This window comes from Lynx canadensis, chromosome E2, assembly GCF_007474595.2.
Source record: "Lynx canadensis isolate LIC74 chromosome E2, mLynCan4.pri.v2, whole genome shotgun sequence".
NCBI lineage: Eukaryota > Metazoa > Chordata > Mammalia > Carnivora > Felidae > Lynx > Lynx canadensis.
The window spans coordinates 58,879,094-58,904,761 of NC_044317.1; the positions used below are offsets into that span (position 1 = coordinate 58,879,094).

The 25,668-nt window shown below is 40.8% G+C and overlaps 1 protein-coding gene across 1 annotated transcript in view; it reads left to right on the forward strand.

Moving 5' to 3' along the window:
• Positions 1 to 20,183, forward strand: part of NLRP4 (NLR family pyrin domain containing 4) — a 29,469-nt gene extending 9,286 nt beyond the window's left edge. Inside the window, exons 3-9 of the mRNA XM_030297388.1 lie at positions 419 to 580; positions 2,179 to 2,346; positions 7,277 to 7,444; positions 10,204 to 10,374; positions 15,837 to 16,007; positions 16,894 to 17,064; positions 20,090 to 20,183. Of these exons, the coding sequence (XP_030153248.1) occupies positions 419 to 580; positions 2,179 to 2,346; positions 7,277 to 7,444; positions 10,204 to 10,374; positions 15,837 to 16,007; positions 16,894 to 17,064; positions 20,090 to 20,183 (1,105 nt within the window). The remainder of the gene's footprint in view (positions 1 to 418; positions 581 to 2,178; positions 2,347 to 7,276; positions 7,445 to 10,203; positions 10,375 to 15,836; positions 16,008 to 16,893; positions 17,065 to 20,089) is intronic.
• The last annotated feature ends 5,485 nt before the right edge of the window (positions 20,184 to 25,668 follow it).

Below are 25,668 nucleotides of genomic sequence, written 5' to 3' on the forward strand. Positions count from 1 at the left end.
CCAGTCTTAAGTATAAAACTGCCCATATATAGGGCAAGGTTCCTCAACCTTGGCACTATTGATATTTTGGGAGGGATAATTCTGTGTTGGCAGGGGGTGGGGAAGCTTTCCTGTGCATTGTAGCATGTTTAGCAGCATCCCTGGTTTCTACCACTAGATGCCAGAAGTACCCCTCCCATAAGTTGTAGCAACAAAAAAATGTCTCCGGATATTGCCTAATGTTGCCTGGGCAGAGGGGACAACAATCCCCTTGGTTGAGAATAATGAATATAAAACTTACCTGATGGATGTTATTCTGTCTAGTTAAAGGTTGGGCTATGTCAGAGTTTTTATGTCCAGGAAGATAATTTTTTCTTATGTTATGAATTGCTTGGGTTAACAATATCCTGGAAAACACATCCTTTCTCCTTTCTTACAGGTCAAGTTACAATATCCTCTGTTGGCATGATATCTGCTCTGTGCTCACTACAAATGAGCACCTCAGAGAACTCCAAATGAGTCACAGTATCCTCAGTGAGTCAACCTATGTAACTTTGTGTAATCAGCTGAGGCATCCCAGCTGTCACCTTCAAAAGCTTCAGTAAGTTGGGGATCCTCCTAGACTTGAGTCTCTGGTGTAGATAACAAATTGGTCCCACCTCACTTTTAGGTGAGGCCAACTGCATAATCAAAGAATTATAATCAGAGCAGATTTCCACATGCCTATTTCTCTTGCTGTGTCACCTTTTACTGCACTCATCACATTAAAATGTGTTTCTCAAGGTCACAAAGCTATGAAAGGGAAAATCTGGGTTCTGAACTTCAGAGCTGGTCAACTGCAGAGCCTCTTCTGGTGGCCACCACACTTGCTGCTTCTAAAAATGCTTAAGGAGCATTATGTCAACCAACATTTGGGATCCAGCTGGGTGTCAGACTTTTACTAAATCCCAAGGATAAAGTAGGGGTAAGAATTATGGTCTTGACCTCAAGGAACACTATGGTCAGGTGTGACTTGGCTTGTTTCCTCACCATGAAATGTATAGACATTTCTGAGTGGGAGGTGCACATGAAAGGATGAGAGACAATCCAAGATTCTGGTTGTCTGGAAAGTCGTCCTAGTCTAGGAGTTTAGACTACCTTCTGAGAGGACATGGAACTTATGGATTCCAGAGAACAGGAAGGATATGCAAGAGTGGTATTGTCTGAGAATTGGTCCGGCACAGGTGTCTAGGTGTGCTCCCCTTGCCGTAGTATGATGTTGTCTTATCCATGTCTGTGGATCTCTGGCATCTAAATAGGAGTATGTGACTCTTTCTTGGCAATAAAATGTGAGCAGAAGTATGACTTTTATACAAATGCCTTTAAGAGACCAGAGTTTCTATATGTGCGTTCCCCATTTGCTAGTGGAATGTTGAAGTCACAAGACAGAGGGAAATCAGCCAGGTCTGTACTTACACAGTGGAGTGTCAGGTCATTAAAATTGAACTTCATCAAAATGGAAACACCTGCTTCAGTAAGTCTGGAGTTGGGCATAAGACGGCATTTGTAACAAGTCCCCAGATGATGCTGAGATGTGGCTTGTCCAGGAACCATGCTTTGAGAAGGATGTAGAGCAGTGACTTTGTAATATTTTCTGCGTGTTAAAACTATCCAAGGATGTTTTAAAAAGTTCCTCGTGCCCAAGTCAAGCCTCAAAACTAATTTATCAAAATATCTCCCATGGGATTTCAATGTACATCCAAGGTAGAAAACTATTGGCTTAAAAGAAACCCCTCCCCTCCAAACATCAGTAATACCTGCGTTGAAACATTACACGAGGGAAAAATAAACATTGTGCTAACCCATTTAAATTTGGGAGTTTTTAACATGGATGGTATTTCATCAGGGTGTCTCATTCTTGGTGGTGGAGCACTGTCCTGTACACCATAGGATGTTTAGTAGCATCCCTGACTTCTACTCACTAGCTGCTAGCAGCACACATTCACATACCCCAGAAAAACAGAGATGTCTCCAGACATTGGGCCATTTTGCCCTCACAGGGGCTGGTTGGCAGATTGAGAACCACTAAGCTACATGACTCAGTTGTGAAATTAGAGATCTGAGAGCTAATTAGAGGCCATAGTTCAAAGACAGGTGCTCAGGCTGTGTTCTCAGGTTTTGTTGGATGAAACGTCCCCAAAATTTTCTTTACTTTTGCAGGATGAATAATGTTACCTTCGCTGGTGACAGTTGGCTTTTCTTTGAGGTGCTCACTCATAGTCCAGATTTGAAATACCTGAACCTCAATGGTACAACACTCTCGCACAATGATGTGAAGTTGCTCTGTAATGCCCTGAACAATCCAATGTGCAATGTAGAAGAACTACTGTAAGTTTTTATGCTCCCCAGGATCACTGATGTGATTCCAGAGGGGATTATATACTTTTTTTACCTGTCTACTTTCATCCCCTTTTCTATTATTCATACACAAACATAATCGCCTGTGCATTTGAGGATAGAATATGGAGGTTAGAATATGGTACAACCACTTTGCAAAACATTTGCCTGTATTTGGCTTTCATAGGTTCTAGCATTCTGTATAACTAAAATCCCACTTCTAGGTGTACATTCAACAGAGTTGATGTATAAGTTTGCTGAAAAAGAGTTACTAAAAAACATACATGGCAAGTATCCATAATACCTGAAAAATGAAAATATCTACTAACAGTAAGTTAAATAAGAGAATTCTCATTCCCTGAGAATGAATCTACAACTATAAGCGACAGTTTGGATGAATCTCAAGCCAAACTTGAGAGTAGATTATATGATTTTATATAAAGTTAAAAGATGGGCAAGACATGGTATTAGAGGTTAGGATAGTGACAGGCGGTGATAGATATGCTGTTTCTTGACCTGGATACTAGTAACACAAGTGTGTTCAGTTCGTGACCATTCATTGGCCAACACTTAGCACTTATGTACTTTTCTGTGTGTATATGACACTTCAAGAATTGTTTTCAATCAAGTAATGATTCCAATACTTTTTTTTCAATATATGAAGTTTATTGTCAAATTGGTTTCCATACAACACCCAGTGCTCATCCCAAAAGGTGCCCTCCTCAATACCCATCACCTACCCTACCCTCCCTCCCACCCCCCATCAACCCTCAGTTTGTTCTCAGTTTTTAAGAGTCTCTTATGCTTTGGCTCTCTTCCACTCTAACCTCTTTTTTTTTTCCTTCCCCTCCCTCGTGGGTTTCTGTTAAGTTTCTCAGGATCCACATAAGAGTGAAACCATATGGTATCGGTCTTTCTCTGTATGGCTTATTTCACTTAGCATCACACTCTCCAGTTCCATCCATGTTGCTACAAATAGTACCCACATTTTCAAATGCTTTCTCTAGTTGCCCATCAACCAAATACACAAAGACCCAAACCCATTTGTTAATAACAGCTTTATCAAGATACAATCCACATAACCATAAAACTCACCCCTTCCATATTAAGAATATACCAAGTGGTCTTAGTCTATACTGACAAGAGTATGCAACCATCACAACGATCTGATTTTAGAACCTTGAAAACAAACTCCATACCTATTAGCACTCACTCCCCATTGCCTTGTTGCCCTGGCAACCACTAACTTTTCAGTCTCAATGAATTTGCCTATTCTGGACTTCTCATTTAAATTAAATCATACAATATGTGGTCTTCTGTGAGTGGCTTCCTCTACTTAGTAAAATGTTGTCAAGTTCATCTAAATCATGTTCTGTACCAGAATTTCTTTCCTTTTTATGGCTGAATGATATCCCATTGTGTGGATATACTACATTTTGTTTACCTGTCTGTTGATGTGTGTTTAGGTTATTGACACCTTTGGCTGTTGTGAATAGTGTTGCTATGAATATTAGTGTTTAAACACCTGTTTTCAATTTCTTGGGTATATAATTAGGAGTGGAAATGAGTCATAATTTCATGTTAACATTTTGGGACAACCACCACAGTGTTTTCTACAGTGGCTGGACAATTTTACATTCCTACCAGCAATGTATGAGGGTTCTAATTTCTCCATATCCTTACCAATACTTACTTTCCATTATTTGTATTGTAGCCATCCAGCAGGTTTGATGTGGCATCTTATTCTGGTTTTGGTTTGAATTTTCTGAATGACTAATAATGTTAAATCTTTTCATGTGATTGTTGGCAATTGTATGTCTTGGGAGACATGTCTATTCAAGTACTTTGCACATTTTTAATTGGTTTATTGGTCTTTTTATGTGATGAGTTGTAATACAAGTTATGTGCAAGATACATAATTCACAAATTTTTTCTCCCATTCTATGAATTGTCTTTTCAATTTTTTGTAATCAGTGTTATATTAGTTTCATATGTACAATATAATGATTCAACAATTCTATCCATTTCTCAGTGCTTAAGATAAATGTACTCTTAATTTCATTTATCTTTTCACTTGAATTTTAAAACTACGTTTATTTATTTTGAAAGAGAGAGCATGCCAGCACAAGCAAGGGAGGAGCAGAGAGAGAAGGGGAGAGAGAATCCCAAGAAGGCTCTGCACTGGCAGCTCAGAGCCCAATGAGGGGTTTGATCCCACCAACCATGAGATCATGACCTGAGCTGAGATCAAGAGTCAGATGCTTAACCAACTGAGCCACCCAGGCACCCCTCTTTTCACTTTTTTAATGGTGTCCTTTGAAACACAATTTTTTAAAATTTTTTAGTTTTTCTATGTCTTTGTATTTAATTGAAGTATATATAGTTCACATATTTAATTTCAGGTGAACAACATAATGATTCAACAATTACATACATTACAAAATGCTCACCATGACAAGTATAGTTACCCTCTGTCACACTACAAGGCTACAACAATATTATTGACTATATTCCCTATGCTGTACTTACATTTCCATGACTTTATTTTATAACTGGAAGTTTATACCTCTTAAGACCCTTTATTTTGTTCATCCCTCCATCCCCACTTCCCCTCTGGCAACCAGTCTGTTCTCTGTATTTAGGTCTGGTGTTGGTGGTGGTGGTGGTATCTTTTTCTTTGTCCATTTGTTTCTTAAGTTCCACATATTAGTGAAATCATATGGTATTTGTCTTTCTCTGACTTATTTCACATAGTACTATACCCTCCAGGTCTGTCCATGTTGTTGCAAATGGCAAGATCTCTTTTTTATGGCCAAGTAATATTCCATTGTGTGTGTGTGTGTGTGTGTACCATTCTTGTTTATCCATTCATCTATGTATGGATAATTGGGTTGCTTCCATATCTTGGATGTTGTAAATAATGTTTTAGGGGTGCTGCATATCTTTTAAATTAGTGTTTTTGTTTCTAATTTGAATACCTAGTAGTGAAATTACTGGGTGGTATGGAAATTCTATTTTTAATATTTTGAGGAAACTCCAAACTGTTTTCCATAGTGGCTGCACCAGTTTACATTCCCACTAATAGTGGATAAATGTTCCCTTTTCTCCACAGCCTCACCAACACTTATTTTTTGTTGTTTTGATACTAGCCATTCTGACAGGTATGGGGTGGTATCTCATTGTGGTTTTGATTTGTATTTCTCTGATGATGAGTGATGTTGAGCATCTTTTCATGTGTCTATTGGCCATCTGGATGTCTTCTTTGGAGAAGTGTTTCTTTGGTGTTGAGTTGTGTGAGGTTTTTACAGATTTTGGATATTATATCTCATAAGGGGTTGTCATTTGCAAATATCTCCCATTCAGTAGGTCGCCTTGTCATTTTGTTGGTTTTCTTGCTATGCAAAAGCCTTTTGGTTTGATGTAGTCTCAATAGTTTAATTTTGCTTTTGTTTCTCTTGCCTGGGAAGACCTATCTAGAAAAATGTCATTAAGGCCAATGTCAAAGAGATTACTGCCTATGTTTTCTTCTAGGAGTTTTATGGTTCCACATCAGGCATTTAATTCATTTTGGTTTTGTGTATGGTATTAATGCTGGAAAAACTGGACAACTTTGTTGAAGAGACTGTATTATCCCCATTATGTATTCTTGCCTCCTCTGTCATAGACTAATTGACTATATAAGTGTTGGTTTACTTCTGGGCTTTTTATTCTGTTCCATTTTTTTATGTTGAAAGGTAGTTTTCTTCTGCCTCTCGTGCTTTTGGTGTCCTATCTAAGAAACCATTGCCGGGGCGCCTGGGTGGCGCAGTCGGTTAAGCGTCCGACTTCAGCCAGGTCACGATCTCGCGGTCCGTGAGTTCGAGCCCCGCGTCGGGCTCTGGGCTGATGGCTCAGAGCCTGGAGCCTGTTTCCGATTCTGTGTCTCCCTCTCTCTCTGCCCCTCCCCCGTTCATGCTCTGTCTCTCTCTGTCCCAAAAATAAATAAATGTTGAAAAAAAAAAAAAAAAACCATTGCCTAACCCAAGGCGATGAAAATTTACTGCCATGTTTTCTTCTAAGAGTTTCAACTCTTATATTTAAGTCTATGATCCATTTTGAGTTATTGTTTGTAGGTAGTGTACAGTAATTCAACCCCCCCTTTTTTTTTAATCCTTGAAAATAATACCCTAATGCTAGAAACAACTTTTTTAAACCAAGCTTTGACACAGAATCATCTTAGAAAAATTTTAGGAGCCACAGACTTGGTAACTTGCCAATTACATTTTCATTTCTTAACAACTAATTGTTTACATCTTTATTCTATCACCTCTGGACCTAGTTTATACCTTTTCTGTGGCAGCCAGAGGGAGAGTGGCTGAGGTAATAGAAAACCATAATTACTGGCAGCCTCCACCTACTCAAGCTACCAATTGATGAATGCTATAGAATTCCAGTTGAAGGCATCTTCAACAGAATGTCCTCTGAAGAGGTGTTGCTCGAGCAGAGACCTGAAAGATGAAGATCAAACTAAAGACCAGGCAAAGAGCATTCCAACAAGGTGCACAAGTGCAAAAACCCTAAGTGGGTCAGAAGATTTGGGGGGACATGTGGAGAGCAGCAAACATGAATGACTACCTTGAGTAGCTCCTAATGTGGGTAAGGCAACTGAAAATGGCCAACATGGCTGGACACAAGGATATAGGAATAGGATGGGGCCTCATAGATCATGTGATGTGTTTGTAGCAGTTCCCTAGGTCGTACATGGATAATAAGCCTGTGTCTCTAGTGACTCCTCAAGTCCTGAGAGTTACCAGGATCAAGACCGGGGTCCATGAGGTGCCAAAGCAGAGCAAGTATGTTCTTCCTGACTTGTACAGGATTAACAAGGGGAATGGATCAGAGAAAGAAACCAACAAAATGTGACCTCTTCTTTTTCCTACAGGCTGGCAAATTGTCACCTTTCAGCAGATGATTGTGAAGCCTTTACCTGCGTCCTAAACAGCAGCAAGAAGCTGAAGCTTCTTAATGTATCCTACAACTACCTGGACCAAGGGGTACCCCTGCTGTGTGAGGCCTTGCAGCGCACTGACTGTGGTCTAGAGGGCTTGATGTAAGTGCACATTGGGAGGGTCCACTGTGGAGAACCATGGCAGTGGTTAGTTTGAACTTGGGCCAGTTGTCTAAAATCCTACCCAGTGATGGAGGCACCACTGCAGAGATTTGAAAGCCTAAGCTGAGGATTCAGGAGAACTTGAGCTCTACCCCTGGATTTACCACTTAACCCTTGTCATCTTGAGCCAAGTTACCTAACTTCTCTTGGGTTCAAATTGCTCCTCTGTAAACAGGAGGAGGGAAAAAATGCTGTCCTAGAAGTATTATGAAAGTTGAGGTTATGCAGAGCACATACAGAGCATACACAATATTAGACTGGGTGAAAGTAACTACAACACTCAGATACTTCCTTACTCCCTACTGTTTACCTGTTACTAGTATGTACAGTGAGCTCTCACCTATGGTCCTTGCTAAGGGCCACAGCGGAGCAAGATGACCTTGGGGGCATTGGCTTCATTGAATAAAGTTCCACATCTATCTTCAGTTTATGATAATACTGGTAAGAAAGGGGAGGTGGGAAAATACATATGCATTTGGGTCTGTTTTTTTATATGCAAATATCCTTAGTGATATGATATAGACTGTGGGGAACAGAACTGGAAGGTGGGAGAGAAACGTTTCTCTGTTTACACTTCTGGGTTTGTAAAAATGTGACCTATGTGAGAATAAGAGTACTCTGAGAATAAATCAAGCCAGTTAGAGGCCATCACTTCTAGTCAAAATGGAAAAACAGGGACTGGATTTAATCTCCCCCTGAAAACAACCAAAAATAACCAAATAAGTGAAACAACATTTTCTAGACATCAGGCAATGAAGGACATGGATTCCTGAGAGGAGACAAACAGGGGGAGTCTTATAATTGTCCCAGCTGACTATGCAGAAAGTTTCCAGGATACTGTTCAGGAAGAGAGAACTCACACGGAGCATGGCAGACTACAGGGTTTGGGGAGATGTTGGCTGAGAGTCTAGGAAGTTTGTGGGAGGTCACAGGACAGCACACCAAAGCATCTAGAAAAGGTCAAAGTCCGAAAGACACCCCCTCAAGCACGCAGCAGGGTTCTGGCTCACATAAACATGAGAGAAAACTACCTTTCCCTTTCTCAGGGAAGGACCACCCTGAGAGGATGTGAGGGTGCTGGACCTGGTCCTCACACAGACTAGGGCATAGTTCTCATTCACAAGGCATCAGGTAGAGTGTTCAGAATAGTCTCCCCTTGGGAGGGGGATATGATTACCTGTAAACTAAACCCTAGTCTTGGTGAAAATGCTTAGAAAATTGTTCTCAGGTAGTTTCACAATTTCCCAGAACATAGCTAAAGAATCCAGACTGGAAAAAGTAAAGTAAAACTGTCTTTATTCTTAAGCAACATGAACGTTGCTGTAGAAAATCCAGGGGAATCTAGAAAGGAAGAATACACATTATATGATAAAACTCAAAAATGCAAACTAATCTATAGAGACACAAAGCAGATCAGTGACTGCCTAAGTGTGGGGCAGATGGGTCACGAGGAGGGACAGATGACAGAGGGGCATGAGGAAAGTTTTGGAGTTGATGGATATGTTCCATCATCCAATGGCAATGGGTGTACCTAAACTATACACCTTAAATATATAATACTGTAAAAATACACTAGGCTGTCTTTGAATTATGCCTCAATAAAAGAAATCAGGATAAAATGTAAATAGAAACATCTGGGAAGAAGACCACATGGAAATGATTGCTTATATTGAAATAAATATCTGGATATAAAAAACTTAGAAGTAGTTGATACAACATTAATATTGAGTGAGATCTTACAAACAAGCTACATATTTTTCCTGAATTTGTTGGATTTAAAATGAGTTGTTTTACTTACAGGGTTAAGTATCTAAAGTACAAGTATATTCAGCATCAGCATATTAACTTGTATTTTTTTTTGATTCCTGGTAAATAAAGAACATGACAACTTCTCTAAGTAGAAAATTTTTAGTTGTCAATGTTTGCCAGGGTTGAAAATAAGACACTTAAACATAGCAAAATATTTAAATCCTATGAAATGTTAGAGTAATCTTCATTAAAGAATATTTTTACCATAGTAACTTAATATTGTACAGCCACTAAATTGTGAAAGTTTAAAACTAAAATTCACTTTTTAATTGAAAAAAATGATATTCATAAGTTGAAAACCTGGATTTTTTACATAAAATTTTGTTCATGTTTAAAGGTTAGCAACTAAAATTTAAATATAAAAGTGCCAGAAAATTTAAGTCTATTGGCTATGTGTGGTTCAGTCGACACGAGTTTGCAACCCCTGCTTTACTTTGCGGTACCTTACAATATTTCCCAAGTTACCATGCATCTTGTTGAAAGCCATGAACTTAGGATTTTAAAGAGTAACAGAATTGAAAAAGAAAGAGGATTTTATACATAAGGTAATTCAATGCACTTCCTCAGTCCATGAGAGAAGTGTCATAAGGTAAATGCCTTGTCCAAGGACAATATCAGATGTAGAGTTAAAACCAACATTTTCTACATTCTTCTCGAGTATTCATTGTGCCATAGTTTTCCCTCAGCATTACTTTATCAGTTTTATTTTCTATTTCATGTATCATGTGAGGAAGAAAACTCAAAGTGATATATTTTCAGATAAGCCACAGGTTCATTGCTTCATTAAGGACTGTATATGGAAAATTACAGGACTCCTACTTTTAACATGGAGTTAAAGTTCTGTGAGGTGTCAGTCCTTCCCTCCTTTTCTCCCATGTTTGTCTCCACAGATTAGGTTACTGTTACCTCACTGAACATTCCTGGAAATACCTCTACAACGTTCTTCTGTATAACAAAAGCTTGACCCATCTAGACCTCAGCGCCAACGTCCTGAAATATGAAAACTTGAAACTTCTCTGTGAGGCCTTGAAGCAGCCAGGCTGCCACCTGTGGTCACTGTGGTAGGTGTTCTTGAGGAAGGCTTGGATTGCTCAGAATCTATCTGGAATTGAGGAGAGCCATAGGGTCTGTTCCTCAGAATGTAAAGTTTAGAAATGACCTGACTCAGACTCTTGTGGAAATGTTGAGGTGAGCAAACCTTACCTCCTCCTTGTGTCACAGATTTAGGGTGTTGTAGCTAGTCATTCAGCAGGGTAGACATATAGGCTGAGGGAAATAACCTAATTATGACTGGGGGCTGAGGGATGGTCTTGGGTTGGATGCTTGACATGAGTTGCACCAGATGAACAGGGGTCTTGGGGTGGAAATCTCAGGTAGGTAGATCTAACATGGCAATGGGAGGCCTGATAACAGGAGTGGGACACACATGGATAACACAAGGAACACCTGAGGAAGGAATCAGGGCAGTAAATTTAATAGTAAAGGAAATAATGAAAAGATTTAATTTGATGTTATAAAATGGAGAAATATTTGGGTAACCTTGTGGTGGTGGAGTTACCAAGAGGGACAGCATTACCTCATCAAGTGTCTCTTTCCCTGAGAAATCAAGAGATGTGGATTAGACACAATTCTTTTTACGTAATACATCAAGATATCTCAGTTCAGAATTTTGTATTCCTTGTTCAGTTGGTTAATGGGAGAAAGGAGTCCTGTAACACCCAATGCTTATCACATCACCTGCCTTCCTAAATACCCATAGCCCATGTAGCCCATCCCCTACCACCTCCCTCCATCAACCCTCAGTATGTTCTCTATTGTTAAGTATCTTATGGTTTGTTCCCCTCTCTTCTCTTCTGCCTGCCTTCCATATGTTCATCTGTTTTCTTAAATTCCACATGTGAGTGAAATCACATGTTATTTGTCATTCTCTGCCTGCCTTATCTCACTTAGCATAATACCTTCTAACTCCATCCAAGTCATTGCAAATGACAAGATTTCATTCTTTTTGATGCCTAAGCAATATTCGTGTGTGTGTGTTTGTGTGTGTGTGTGTGTGTGTGTGTGTGTGTGTTCTTTATCCATTCATCACTTGATGGATACTTGGACTCTATCCACAGTTTGTTGACAATGCTGCCATAAACCTTAGGGTGCATATACCCCTTCAAATCAGACCTACATATAAAATAACTGCATTTACTATGTTTCAAGAAAAAGAAAAAGGGGGGAACCTGGGTGACTCAGTCCATTAAGCATCCGACTCTTGATTTCGGCTCAGGTCATGATCTCACAGTTTGTGAGAGCAAGCCTTGCATCATGCTATGTGCCAACAGAAAGGAGCCTGCTTGGGATTCTCTCTCTCCCTTGCCCCCACTCACATGGGCTCTCTCTCTCAAAATAAACAACTTTTTTAAAAGTTGCAATATCTTAGAGGGGGGTAAGCCATAAACATCTAGAAATCGTAAATACCAAAAGCTTAAGACATTCAATAGGTTAGACATAATTGAAGAGAATCAGTAAAATAGAAGCCATGTCATAATTAAGATGGTGTGAAGAGGAGAAAAAGATGTAAAATAGGAGAGACTGGGGGCCTAGAAGAACAAGATGTTCTAGCCCAAGTAATGTGAATCCCAGACAGACAACCTATTTTATGAAGTAATGGCTCACAGTTTTCCCAATGGAAAAGAAATTGATGAAAGGTTCTGATCTACAGATCCAATCATCCACATCAGCCTCTAGTAGGATACATACTGGAGAATCTGCAGAACACCAAATATGCGGGTAGTGTCTTAAAACCTCAATGCTTGGGGCTGGGGGAAGCCATCATATCTAAATGAAGCACAAAGAGTAGATGAAGACTAACCATGGAAAAAGGCAGTGCAGGGGGATCTTTGCCATGCTGGGGAGAAATTGTCAACCTTACGTTTTATAACAAACAAAAATCATTAGGAAAGAGAACAAAAACCCGAGTGTCATTCAAGGCAATTGTAGAGAACATCCCTCAAAGAGAAGGTAAAATATTCCAGATAGAAAAAGTGGTGAATCTGTAGATCAATCCAAGCAAAATATGGACTAACAAAAGAGATACAATTGTTAAATCCTAAAGGAGAACAATTTAAATGTATAACAGCAGTAATATAAAATGTAAGTTGATGTCCTAAAGTCCACAAAGAGGGTAAAGGTGTTGATTAACTTAATATGTTGATGGGTTAAATGTGGACACAGAAATTTCTATAGAACATTAGAAAAAAAACAAAGTATTGCTGACGCCCAAATAAGCAGAGAAGATGGAATGATAAAAAATACCTAATCAAGAGACTAACATAAAATGTAAGACGTAGATCTAAAATATAAGTAAATCTAAAACATTAAGTATTTTGGCCACAAGAAAGGTTGTCATACAGGATTTTTATTTTAAAAAGTTTTTTTTTTAATGTCTATTTTTGAGAGAGAGAGTGACAGAGCACTAGTGGGAGAGGCACAGGGAGAGAGGGAGCCACAGAATCTGAAGCAGGCTCCAGGCTCTGAGCTGTCAGCACAGAGCCCATCCCAGGGCTCAAACTCACAAGAACTCACAAACTGTGGGATCATGACCTGAGCTGAAGTCAGACACTTAACCGACTGAGCCACCCAGGTACCCTTGTCATACTGGATTAAAAAAAAAATGATGTTTTTAAGTGACCTATTAAAATATAAGGAAGCTGTGATGGCACATTATACTGAAAATGCCACTAAATGTTCACTTTAAGATGATTTTCTGTTATGGAAATTTCATCTCAAGTTTAATGAGAAAACTTTGGAAGACGGAAAAGACAAACAATATGCCATGAACATGTTGTAGCTGTATCCAACAGATAAAACAGAATTTGAAAAATAATGCATCAATCCATTATTTGCATCCTGCTGTTTTTTTTAAACTAATGTCCTATTCCATTGAACTCAAATTCTTAGGAGGTGAATGTAATTACTTCACATTCATCATCCATAAAACAAAGAAGAGATCAGAGTAGAAATTAGGATACACCCTGAATAAAAAACACATCCCTGGTGGCTACCATATTGAACAGCACTGCTCTGTATTAAGAATGGGAAAAGACATTACTACAGATGATACAGATATCAGATTATTATGAGCAACTGTATACAATAAACTTGAAAATTTAGATTTTTTCAAAAATCAGTAAAAATACTAAGGATGACCAAACTTAGAAAAATGAAAAAATTTTAATGTTATTTTGAGAGAGAAAGTGCATGCATGAAAGTGAGGGAGGGCAGAGAGTGAGCAAGGAAGAGAGAGAGAATCCCAAGCAGGCACTGTGCCATTAATGCAGAGCCCTAAGCAGGGCTCAATCTCAATGAACTGTGAGATCTTGACCTGAGCTGAAATCAACAGTCTAATGCTTAACCAACTAAGCCACTCAGGCTCCCCGAAAAATGAATAGTTTTAAACCACTGAAGAAATTAAATCAGGCTTGAAAGTTTTCATCAATAGCTGCTGCCAGATATTCAAGGGAGAAATAATTCCAGTCTTTACACAAATTCTTTAAAGACTGGAAAAAGAAGAAATACTTCCTACTATTTTTTCAAGGCCAGAATAACGTCAAACTCATAAGAAAGTATACACCAATGTCATTCATGAAATGCAAAAGCACTAAAAGGTATGTGAGCAAACAGATTCCAGAAATGTATTAAAAGAATAAATATAGGGGCACCTGGGTGGCTCAGTCCGTTGAGCGTCCGACTTCAGCTCAGGTCATGATCTCGCGGTTCATGGATTCGAGCCCCATGTTGGGCTCTGTGCTGACAGCTCAGAGCCTGGAGCCTGCTTCGGATTCTGTGTCCCCCTCTCTCTGCTCCTCCCCTGCTCACATGCTCTCTCTCAAAAAAAATTTTTTTTAATTAAAAAAATAAAAGAATATAAGGACTAAGTTTGGGTTTATCCAGAGAAGGTAGTTAAACATTAAAAAGATCAGTGTAACTTACCATACTAACTGATTAAAAATAAAATAACTATCCTCTAAACTACAGAAAAAGCTTTTAGTTAAAACAATATCCACTTATTATAACTCTTGGAAAATTAATAATTGGGGCTTTCCTTGAATTGATAAAACATTCAAGAAATCTGAAGCAAACATCCGCTTAGCAATGAAGACACAAAATCTTTCTCTTTAATATCAAGAAAAAGGTAAGAAGGCTGGCTATAATCACTTCTAATCTATGTTGTCCTATAAATGTCAGCAAAAGCAATAAGGTAAAAAATATAAAACTGTAAATCCTTAAAAATGTTAGAAGGGAAAAGACACCTGATTCCTTTTTCTTTAATGTTTATTTTTGAATGAGAGAGACAGAGTGCAAGTGGGGGAGGGGCCGAGAGAGGGGAACACAGAATCTGAAGCAGGCTCCAGGCTCTGAGCTGTCAGCACAGAGCCCGAGGTGGGGTTCAAACCCACAAACTGCAAGATTGTGACCTAAGCTGAAGTTGGATGTTTAACCAACTGAGCTACCCAGGTGCCCCCAAGCCCCTAATTCTGTGCAGACAGAATATTATAGATCTTTTAAAAATCTGTAACTAAATAATCAGAATTGAGTCTAACAAGCTTCTTTTAAATAATCTACCAAAAAAAGATTTCTTATAGGCCAACAAGAAGCAATACACCAATGGAATTAAATAGAAGTACCATTTACAGTAGCATCAAAAAGGAATCATCTGGGAATTAGGCTAATATAGTATGTGTGAAACCTTTGCAGTGAATATCATGAAATGCTAGTGTAATTCAGGAAATGTGAGATAGAGTCCATGTTCAAGGATTGAAATACTCACTATCCAAAGTCAATTCTACACAGAATGATTTTTAGTTTTAATGAAATCCCAAAGTGCAATACTTGTGGTGGTGGTGGTGGTGGTGAACTTGAAAAGCCGATTTCCAAATGTATGTGGAATTTGCAAGGGGCCAAAGATACCTCAGAAACACCTAATGAATAAGAAGTGGGAAGGTCTTGCTCTAAAGATAAGGTGTTATAGGGGTGCTTGGGTGGCTCAGTTGGTTAAGTGTCCAACTTCCACTCAGGTCATGATCTCACAGCTCGTGAGTTTGAGCCCCACATCAGGCTCTGTGCTCACAGCTCAGAGCCTGGAGCCTGCTTCGGATTCTGTGTCGCCTTCTCTCTCTGCCCCTGCCCGGCTTCTGCTTTGTGTGTGTCTCTCTCTCAAAAATAAACATTAAACCTTTAAAAAGATAACTTGTTATAAGGTCTCAGAAATTAAAAGCCTAGCAGAATCCAGAGGTATGAACAACCAGCATAGGGAGCCCCAAAAGACCCATCCACATGTGTCCAGATATTGCCTGAGGACAAGTACATCATGGGGGCAGTGGGGGGGGGACAGGGAGTGGACACCGCCTTAGCAGGGCTGCTGCATTATGCCCTTTGTGCATGGATGAACATGTAATGCTTTGGTATCTTTTTTCTGATCTCAAGGGTGGATGCAGTAACCCTTAAGAGTGACATCAGTACTGTTCTCTTGCAGTTTGGTGAAATGTTCCATCACCGCTGATGGCTGTCGAGACCTCGCCTCAGTCCTCACTGGCAATCAGAACTTGAGAAGTCTACAAATCAGCTACAATGACATAGAAGATGCTGGTGTGAAGCTGCTGTGTCAAGGTCTAGCACATCCCAGCTGTCACTTAGAGATTCTTGGGTGGGTGACCCCAATGTCAAGGCTGGGTCTCGGTGGGTGGAAGGTGGAGGAAAGTGGAAACCAGACTGGGACACGGAGTCATGAGCTGTCCTGGAGTAATGACTCCTAACTTAGAGACGTAAAGTAAGGAGCACTGGCGATGGCTCAGGGGTCCAAGGTTCCCTGGGGACTGGCTGATGTAGGTGGTCCTCTCAATCATTTTGACAGTGTGCTAGGGCTGCCATAACACAGCCCCATGGACTGGGCCACTTCACAGAGATGTGTCACCTTATGGATTGGAGACCAGAAGTCCAAGATCGAAGATTGGGCAGGGTTGGTTTCTCCTAAGGTCTTTCTCCCTGGCTTGTAGACAGCTGTCTTCTCCCTGTGTGTGGTCTTAATTTTGTCATCTTATAAGGACACTAGGCATAGTGGATTAGGAGTAACTAATAACTTCATTTTGACCTCTTGGCCTCTGTGGAGACTCTGTCTCCAACTGTAGGCACATTTGGGGGTTCTGAGGGTTGGGACTTCAACATGAGTTTTTGGAGGGACACAATCAGCATCTCGGGTTCTAGACAGCAAGAAATGCACAACGTGGTGGCTCAGAACTCCCATAACCTTGCTTCCATTGGGTCCTATGAGCCAAGACCATGCAGGAGGCCAGCCTCTTTCAGGGGTAGGGAAACAGGTCCCTCCATGACTGGAAGGAGCTGCCAAGACACAAGCCCTGTACAGGCATGGGACCAAAGAGGAACACACAGTGTGGCCCTCTATGAGCTCCCCCCAGTCAGGGACCAGATGTCACACACTGTACTCAGAGGCTAGGGGTGATCTTGGCTAAATGTGACACCCTCATCCCACTCACTTGGATGAACCACCTCTCACCCTGTATGCTTGGTTGCAGGCTGGCTACATGCAAGTTAACAAGTGCCTGCTGTGAGGACCTCTCTAGTGCCCTCACCAGCAGTAAAACCCTGCAGAGTCTGAACCTGCAAGGAAACGCCCTGGACCACACCGGAGTGGCGGTGCTATGTGAAGCCCTGAGACACCCAGCGTGCACCCTGCAGATTCTAGGGTGAGCTGGGGTTTGCCCTCCTGGTGAGGACACGCCCAGGTGAGGGAGGATTCACTGGAACCCGAGGTGTGGTGCTGCCACAGTCAAAATGCAAATGGTGCTCCTTGCCTTGGGATTGTGGGAGTGAAAGATACATCAACTCAGCACAGTACCTGGTGGGTGGTGATACCCTATGAACAGGGGCACTTGCTACTGTTCCAGTACAATTATAAAGTATAGCTTACTATATTAAAGCTTATCTACCAGGCGCCTGAGTGTCTCAGTCAGTTGAGCATCCAACTTTGGCTCAGGTCATGATTTCGCGGTTCATGGGTTCGAGCCCCACATCAGGCTCTGTGCTGACAGCTCAGAGCCCGGAGCCTGCTTTGGATTCTGTGTCTCCCTCTCTGCCCCTCCGCTGCTCACACACACTCTCTCAAAAATAAACAAACATTAAAAAAAATTAAAGCTTATATAAAAATTTTACATTTATAATTATTGATATATCAGACTTACATTTATACTAATATAGACCCTAGGGTCTACATAAGTTATAAATGTATATTTAAGTCATTAAATTATAACTAAAATCTAATGTAAAATACATATAATTTGTATATTTATGTAGACATAAACATTTATAGCTATAAAATTAAAGTATAAAGTAGACTTCTACATGTTATATGTTATAGACTTACATTAAAATTTAAGTAGGTATTTATTATTTCATATATTAGATTTCATAGTTATAATTTATATGTATAAGTATACATGTATATAATTATGTATTTTCATTTTTTAATGTATATTTGTTTTTGAGAGAGCGAAAAACAGTGTGAGCAGGGGAGGGGCAAAGAGAGAGGGAGACTTCAGGCTCTGAACTGTCACCACAGAGGCTGATATGGGGCTCAAACCCACAAACCATGAGATCATGACCTGAGCTAAAGTCGGACGCTTCACTGACTGAGCCACCCGGGCACCCACACATTTATAATTATAGATTTAAATATTTAAATTATACACATGTAATATATATTATTCATATAATTATATAATTATATTTATAAAACTATAATTATACATATAATACAAAATGTATGTATTAGGTTATTTTATCAAAGATTTTCTATTAGGTTACAATATAATGAACCTTAAGCATCGCTTTCTCATTTATTTCTCCTACTCTCTTCAAACGTATCTGAAATCCAGGGCAGTCATAGGTATTTACATGGCCACTCATTTCTAGAAAGGACTAGGAGATGTTGGGTTAAAACTGGTATAACTCCAACACTAAGACCATTACTGTCTTTTCCAACTTGTGAAGCTATGAGTCCATTTCCTCAAAGTCCATCCTTGTAAACCTACGTCTAGAAACTTCAGGTGCCTGCCATCTAGAAAGTTCATCCTCATCTTACCTTTTGTGAGAGGTTCCGAAGGTGGTGCTTGAGGCAGTGGGAAGACTTGGATTTTCCATAGTTTTTCCAAATCATGTTATGCCAGCTTTTCCATGCTGAGTCTTGTAGCCCCAGGCAAGGCATTTCTCCCGATTGTCTGTTCTCTGCCAAACGAGGGAAATGATTTGACACAGGTACTGTGAAAATACAGATGTAATAAAAATGCTGGAAACACGTAAGTGAGTTTCCACATCCCGTGCACCCTCCCCAACCGTGGACAGTCCCACAGATCTGTGTGTCAAGACGAACAGATGCCTGAAAGAATGCCCTTCACTCCAACAGGGAGGTGAAGGTGCTCCAGACGGTTGCCAACAGATACCAGCAGACACCAGAGATATTTGTACCCACAGAAGAACACACACACACAGTCATCCTTAATCCTCCCATTTAGTTCAGAGCCACAATGGACTGCCTCGTGTTAAGTGCAGGGGCTCCAGGGCCACGGTACTGGCATCTGTATCCTGACTCTACCACTCGATGGCTGTGTGACCTTGAGCCAATTTGCTTTGCCTGCTTGTCTTCATCACAAATCGGGTCAATAATGCTATCTCCCATGGTTGAGAAATTTTATTTTTTTTTAATTTTTTTAACGTTTATTTTTGAGACAGAGACAGAGCATGAACGGGGGAGGGTCAGAGAGAGGGAGACACAGAATCCGAAACAGGCTCCAGGCTCCCAGCTGTCAGCACAAAGCCTGACGCTGGGCTCGAACTCACGGACTGCAAGATCATGACCTGAGCCGAAGTCGGCCGCTCAACCGACTGAGCCACCCAGGCGCCCCTGAGAAATTCTAATGAAAGCTGCACCTAAAGCCCTCAGCAGAAGGCTACGACCAGGCACTCAGATAACGGAAGCTATTACTGTTTTATCTTTTTAACAATAAAAGTAGTTGGTCTTGCTCCTTAGCTTCCTGAATTCCCATCTTCAAACTCCAATGTTCAGGTGGAGTCAGGACTTTCTATCAGATAGGACATCTGTTCTGTCCAGGGATGTGCTGGAGACCGCTGCCACCAGATGGTGATAACCCTGTGTGGACAGTTCTTCCTACTCTTGTGTTTAGCGACATCAAGTTGGCAGCTTTAAATTGGCCATGATAGGAGAACCTGGGTGGCTCAGTCGGTTAGGCGTCTGACTTCGGCTCAGGTCGTGATCTCACGGTTCATGAGTTCGAGCCCCGCATTGGGTTCTGTGCTGATGGCTCAGAGCCTGGAGCCTGCTTCAGATTCTGTGTTTCCCTCTCTCTGCTCCTCCCCCACTCACCCTCTGTCTCTCAAAAATAAATATTAAAAAATTGGGAAAAAAATGGTATTGGCCATGGTAGGAGAATTTACACCTCAGAAACGTGCAGTGCTATAAATCAGGGCTTTTCTCCCCCCCCCAACCCCTCCAGGCCCCCACCCCCTGCCAAGAGCCAGGTGTTAAACATTTTTCAGTGCACCACTGCCTGACAGGTATGTCTGTCCCATGGGGATGGGTAGGGAGGCATCACCAGGTTCTCCTAGGCTTGACCAGGGAAGAAATGCTAGAGAAGAGCTGCAGAGAAGAAACAAAAGAGGTAGCAATTCAACAGAGCCCTTTTTATATCTTACCAGGCTGCAAAAAACTGAATTTGATGAGGAAACCCAGAGACTTCTGACAGTTGCAGAAGAAGAAAATCCCTCCTTGACAGTTATAGGTGACTGGTGACTCCTCCTGACCCAAGTGACCTGCAAAGAAAAGTTATTGGAGACCTTACTCATGCCTACTCTGTCCCCAGGAATTACAGTTCCAGACACAGATGTAAACCCTGATCTTTCTGCATGGCCTCCCCCTCCCCCCACTTTGGATACTTCATATACTGTGTGTGTGTATGGTTTTTATTTGCTTTGTGGCCTTGGGCAAGCCCTGAAAGGCTGCCAAGGTCAAGTTCTTATCCTGTCTCACAAGGACATTTTAGACACTCAATAAAATCTTAGATCTTAAGACAGTTTGTCAAATCTTTAAAAAGATTGTGTTCCCAGTGCATGCCCAGAGCAAGCATGCGGGTTGTAGAAATTGTGGTCTTTTCCCTACACGGCTTGGACAGGTGCTGCCCATACTGTGAGCATTGGACCTGAGGTATAACCTGGTCCCGCTTTTCTGCCTGTGCTGCTGGTGTCCCAACTCAGGCTCTTTCTCTTCTCTTGCCTCATGATGGGATTTGAAAAGTACTATTTTATTAAATGTTTCAGGGAGAGAGCATGCACTCAGGAACGAGCAGGGGAGGGGCAGAAAGAGGGGGAAAGAGAGAATCTCAAGCAGGCTCTGTGCTGTCAACACAGAGCCTGATGTGGAGCTCACACCCATGAACCAGGAGATCATGACCTGAGCTGAAATGAAGAGTTCGATGTTTAACAGACTGTACCCCCCAGGCACCCAGAAAAGTGCTATAAGTCATCCATAGCCTTCCACCTCCATGTACAGCTAAAAGTGAAGATCCTTTTGACCACCAACCTGTCTCATACCCTTCTTCCGACACCCCACAGACAATCTGGCAGGAAACTAAGTACCATACCCTTTCTATACCTCCATATATGCAAATGCATCCATTAACAAAATAGCCTTGATTTTTTTAATTACATGAAGATCCCATGCCAAATGCATTGTTTTTCATTGTTAGGCTATCCATATTGATAGGTGTGTGTAAACTAACGTGGATAGACTGAAAACAGATCACGCGTGATATATACATATACACAGAAATGTGTGTATAGTTCAACACGGATAGATTAACACTGTATACACACAATGGAGTGCATATATACAATGCCGTCTGTGTCAGGTTAAAAAAGGCGTATGCATGTATACGTATGTACACACATGTCAAAAGGTTGAGATATAGGTTTGTAAACCATAGGTCTCTATACATCTAAAAGTGGTTTCTTTAGCGGGATAGAATTGCCTTGTATATATGTACATCATTTGAATGATCTATTGATAGAAACCACCTAAAATCCTAATATTTGACATCATGTGTATCACTACAACCTACAACCTTATAAATCTCTCATACAGGAATATTTAAGGCAGCCACCCAGAGATGTACATGTAGTGCGTATGGTTATAAGACACCAATAGAAGGATGATAATTATAACAAGGGAGGTGGGTAGATTGTGCATGAAGAAATGAGCTCAATCCCAGCACAGTAAGGCATTTTACACAGTAGATAATGTGTGAAACCAATATAACAAATATAAGCAACATAAGCTACTGGTCTCATGGGATGTATAGGGGTTCAGGGAGGAATAAGCCAACAGATGAGCTAAGCATGTATCTGTCTTCACCAGTAGATTCTCCAATGGGTATTTCTCCATTGATGGGAAGGTTCTGCTGATTCCAAGAATGCTGGCTTTAAACACCCAGCTCCGGTGGTCAGATGCTGAATCTGTCACTGTGTCAATCAAGTAACTACGTTTCCTGCTCCCTTGCCTTCCACCTTTCTGAGTGCATCCATTCTTGGGACACAGGGCTTCCATATCACGGTTCAGGAGAGCCTAAAGTTTCAATTGAGTTTTGTGGCATGGGACTAGGTTGTTAAGTTATCGCTATTGAGACTATTAAATGATTAAAAAAAGAAAAAGAAATGGCCCAGGACAAGTATTTAACCAGGTACAGAAGAGTTCACATCTGAGAGTAAATTTCAACAGTCAGGCAAAAAGAATGCTTTGTGATTCGGTCTCTTGAGTCGTGCTTGTTCAGTGGAATAAATTGACAAAGTCGAAGCAAAACATTAACGAGTACAGAGACACCAGAGAAGACACCACAAGTCAGCCTCTGCAGAGTTGTAAAGTCACTCCATCAACCAAAGCTGCAAGCCCAGCAGGGTCCCCAAAATGATACCAAAGTCATTCTCTTCTGCCTCCTTCCAAGTTTTGGGTCATCTCTCTGTCCTTGCTCATCTCATTTCCCTGCATGACTCATTGCATCTCTCATCCTTCCCCAAACTCTACTCCCATCCTCCTCTTCCTGCTGAACCTTATGGCTTTCAAGACTCTCTTCTTTTCCCCTCCTCCAACTGAGGACCTCCAACCCTCCAACTGAAGAGAGGGGGTGGTAACTGGAAGGAAAGCTTAAGGATACAAGTATTTCACTTCTGGACTCCCCTGCCATCCACTTAGGAGTTAGATTTTGTAAAGTCAGCAACTCAAATGTCTGTTGACAAAGGAATGAGCACAATGTGGTCCATACGCATAGTGAAATAGGATTCCTAAAGAGCAAGGAAGTTCTGACACCTACTGCAACATGGATGAACCTTGAGGGCATTATGCTAAGTGAGGTCAGTCAGCCAACAAAAAGAAATACTGTATGATCCCAGTTTTTCGAGGTTCCTCGGGTGGTCAAATTCATAGAGACATAAAGAATAGTGGTTGCCAGGGGCTGAGGGAGGGAGAAATGGGGAATTAGTGTTTAATGGGGACAGAGTTTCAGTTTGGGGACATAAAGTTCCAGGGATGGATGGTGGTGATGGTTACACAACAGTGTGAAGCTACTTAATGTCAATGAACTGTTCACTTTAAAATGGCTAAGTGGGGTGCCTGGGTGGCTCAGTCGGTTAAGCATCCGACTTCGGCTCAGGTCATGATCTTGCGGTCCGTGAGTTCGAGCCCCGCGTCAGGCTCTGTGCTGACAGCTCAGAGCCTGGAGCCTGTTTCAGATTCTGTGTGTCTCCCTCTCTCTCTGACCCTCCCCCGTTCATGCTGTCTCCCCCTGTCTCAAAAATAAACGTTAAAACAAAATTTTTTTAAATAAAAAAATAAAATGGCTAAGCAATGAATTTTTGTTATGCCCATCTTACCATACAATAAAAATCACAAGAGAAAGAGACTGAGAAAGTCACTTCATCTCTCATCTGTGGAGAAGAGGGAAGGCATCCTGCCAGGGTTTCTGCAACAGAGGTGATAAAAAAATAAGACAAAAAAACTGAGCCATGAAGCATCTAGTTAGCAAGAGAGGATCTTGAGATGATAGGATTGAAGGAGATTATTAACCTAAGAGCATCATTTACAGGTGCTTATCACAACTGACCATTTCACACATAATTCTGTGTAATTTTTGCAAAACCTGAGATTGATGCTATCAGACCCAAGTTGTAATGAGAAAATTGGCTTAAAGGGTATAAAATCATTAGCTGAGAAGCAGTGGTTTTATCATCAAAAGCCACTGTGAACGTTTCCATTCCATAGAACCTGTTTGTCTTGCCAGATTCAACGCAGGGGATCCTTTATTCAACCACATCCCCTCCATTACATCACAAGAGGGATTCTCTCTGCTTCTTCTAGATAACTCTACACTACCTCTGCCTAACCCTCCCCCCTGGCCATACCATAGTCCTGGCCACATCTACCCACACTTTTAAGATGGCCAAGTATCAGGTGTGAAAAAGGAGGGGGGGTGGGGTAGGTGGTCTTCCACATAATCACGGACTTGAAGTTTGAGTACAATTGGTCACAAGCTAATCAGTGTTTGTTGGGTGGTGGGCTTCCTAAACTGCAGTGAGCCTGGGGAAGTAGCTCAGCTGTCACCTCATCCAAATCCATTCAGTCCCATCCCATTTCCCTTCTGGGGATGGGGGTAGACCTATCCTTGATTTCCCTAGAAAGCCACTTTGGCGTTATGTGGCTTTGAAATAAAACAACATTGTTAGAAGACCCAAAGGTGAAGAACCTTTGCTGTAATTGAAATAATTCCATGACACATCCAGAAATTCTAGAATAAATTCCTAAAATATTATGAAAATATTGATAGAGAATTTGTAGATCTAATGTTCACAGAAGGATATGCCCATGTTTTGTTTTCAAAGACACAATGAAGAAATTTTGGGATCCTCTTGGATTTGGGGTTAACAGTTTGTCAGATTATCAGAAATAACACAATGCTATTTTAACCTACAGTAACTAAAGACATGGAGACTAAGGCGTATCTAAACCTTTGATTTTAAAATCTCTCTTCCTTGACAAGATTTTCTTAGTTCATAAACCTCCCCCCCACACTATCCCAGCTTTTATCTATGATGAATGACCAAAATGCACAAGAAGGAGAAGGAAGGATTTATTTCAAGGACTCTTGGTTTCACTTATATTTAATGGTGAGGGAACATGATGGATAGAAGGATCATGGACTTACTCCAAGACCCCACTGGGTCTCATAAGGCATGTTGGCTCTTAAAATAGAAGAATCGGATTCTAAGTTCCATTATTTGATTTACTATTTCTGTAATTTGTTGTAGAACATTTATTTACCCTCAGAATCTTTGTTTTCAAAATCAGTCAAGTAGGGACGTCCCTACCTACAGGGCTCTGACGTGGATTTAGACACACTATAATAGGTTTTATAAGCTACGAAATGCAAAATGCAATGAATGTCCCACTGTTCCCTCAGACTACTTCTGATAGCTTTTGCCTATTAAATAATAGGGCAAAGGAAAAAAAATAAAAATAAAAAAAAATAAAAATTAAAAAAAAAAAAAAAGGGGCGCCTGGGTGGCGCAGTCGGTTAAGCGTCCGACTTCAGCCAGGTCACGATCTCGCGGTCCGGGAGTTCGAGCCTCGCATCAGGCTCTGGGCTGATGGCTCAGAGCCTGGAGCCTGTTTCCGATTCTGTGTCTCCCTCTCTCTCTGCCCGTCCTCCGTTCATGCTCTCTCTCTCTCTCTGTCCCAAAAATAAATAAACGTTGAAAAAAAAATTTTTTTTAAAAAATAAAAAAAAAATAAATAATAGGGCAAAGGAGATAAAATTGTGATCAGATCCTATCTTCATATGTATTTCCCATGTATGACATCAATTTCACATTACATCCTTGGGTAGGATCCATGTTCCCCAGCATTTTCAGGTGAGTAAAATACATTTTAGACATAACACAGCCATGGATCATTCAACGGTACACGCAAAAGCCAAAATTGGGTCTATCTGCATCGTAGGAATGGTTCTTGATCTCCATCTGGCTGGTTTATCCACAGTATAATAACTGCGGAATTACAGTCACACCTATCCCATCTCTTGATCCATAGGAAATGAGGCTTTAGGCTTTCTCAAGGTATTTTTTTATATACTTTGCTTTATTGAATTCTCTTAACATGTGAGAGTTAAAGACATTACACCAAGAAAGACAAAAGGAAACTTAAGACAAAGCCAATGTAGGCTCTTGGGGCCAAA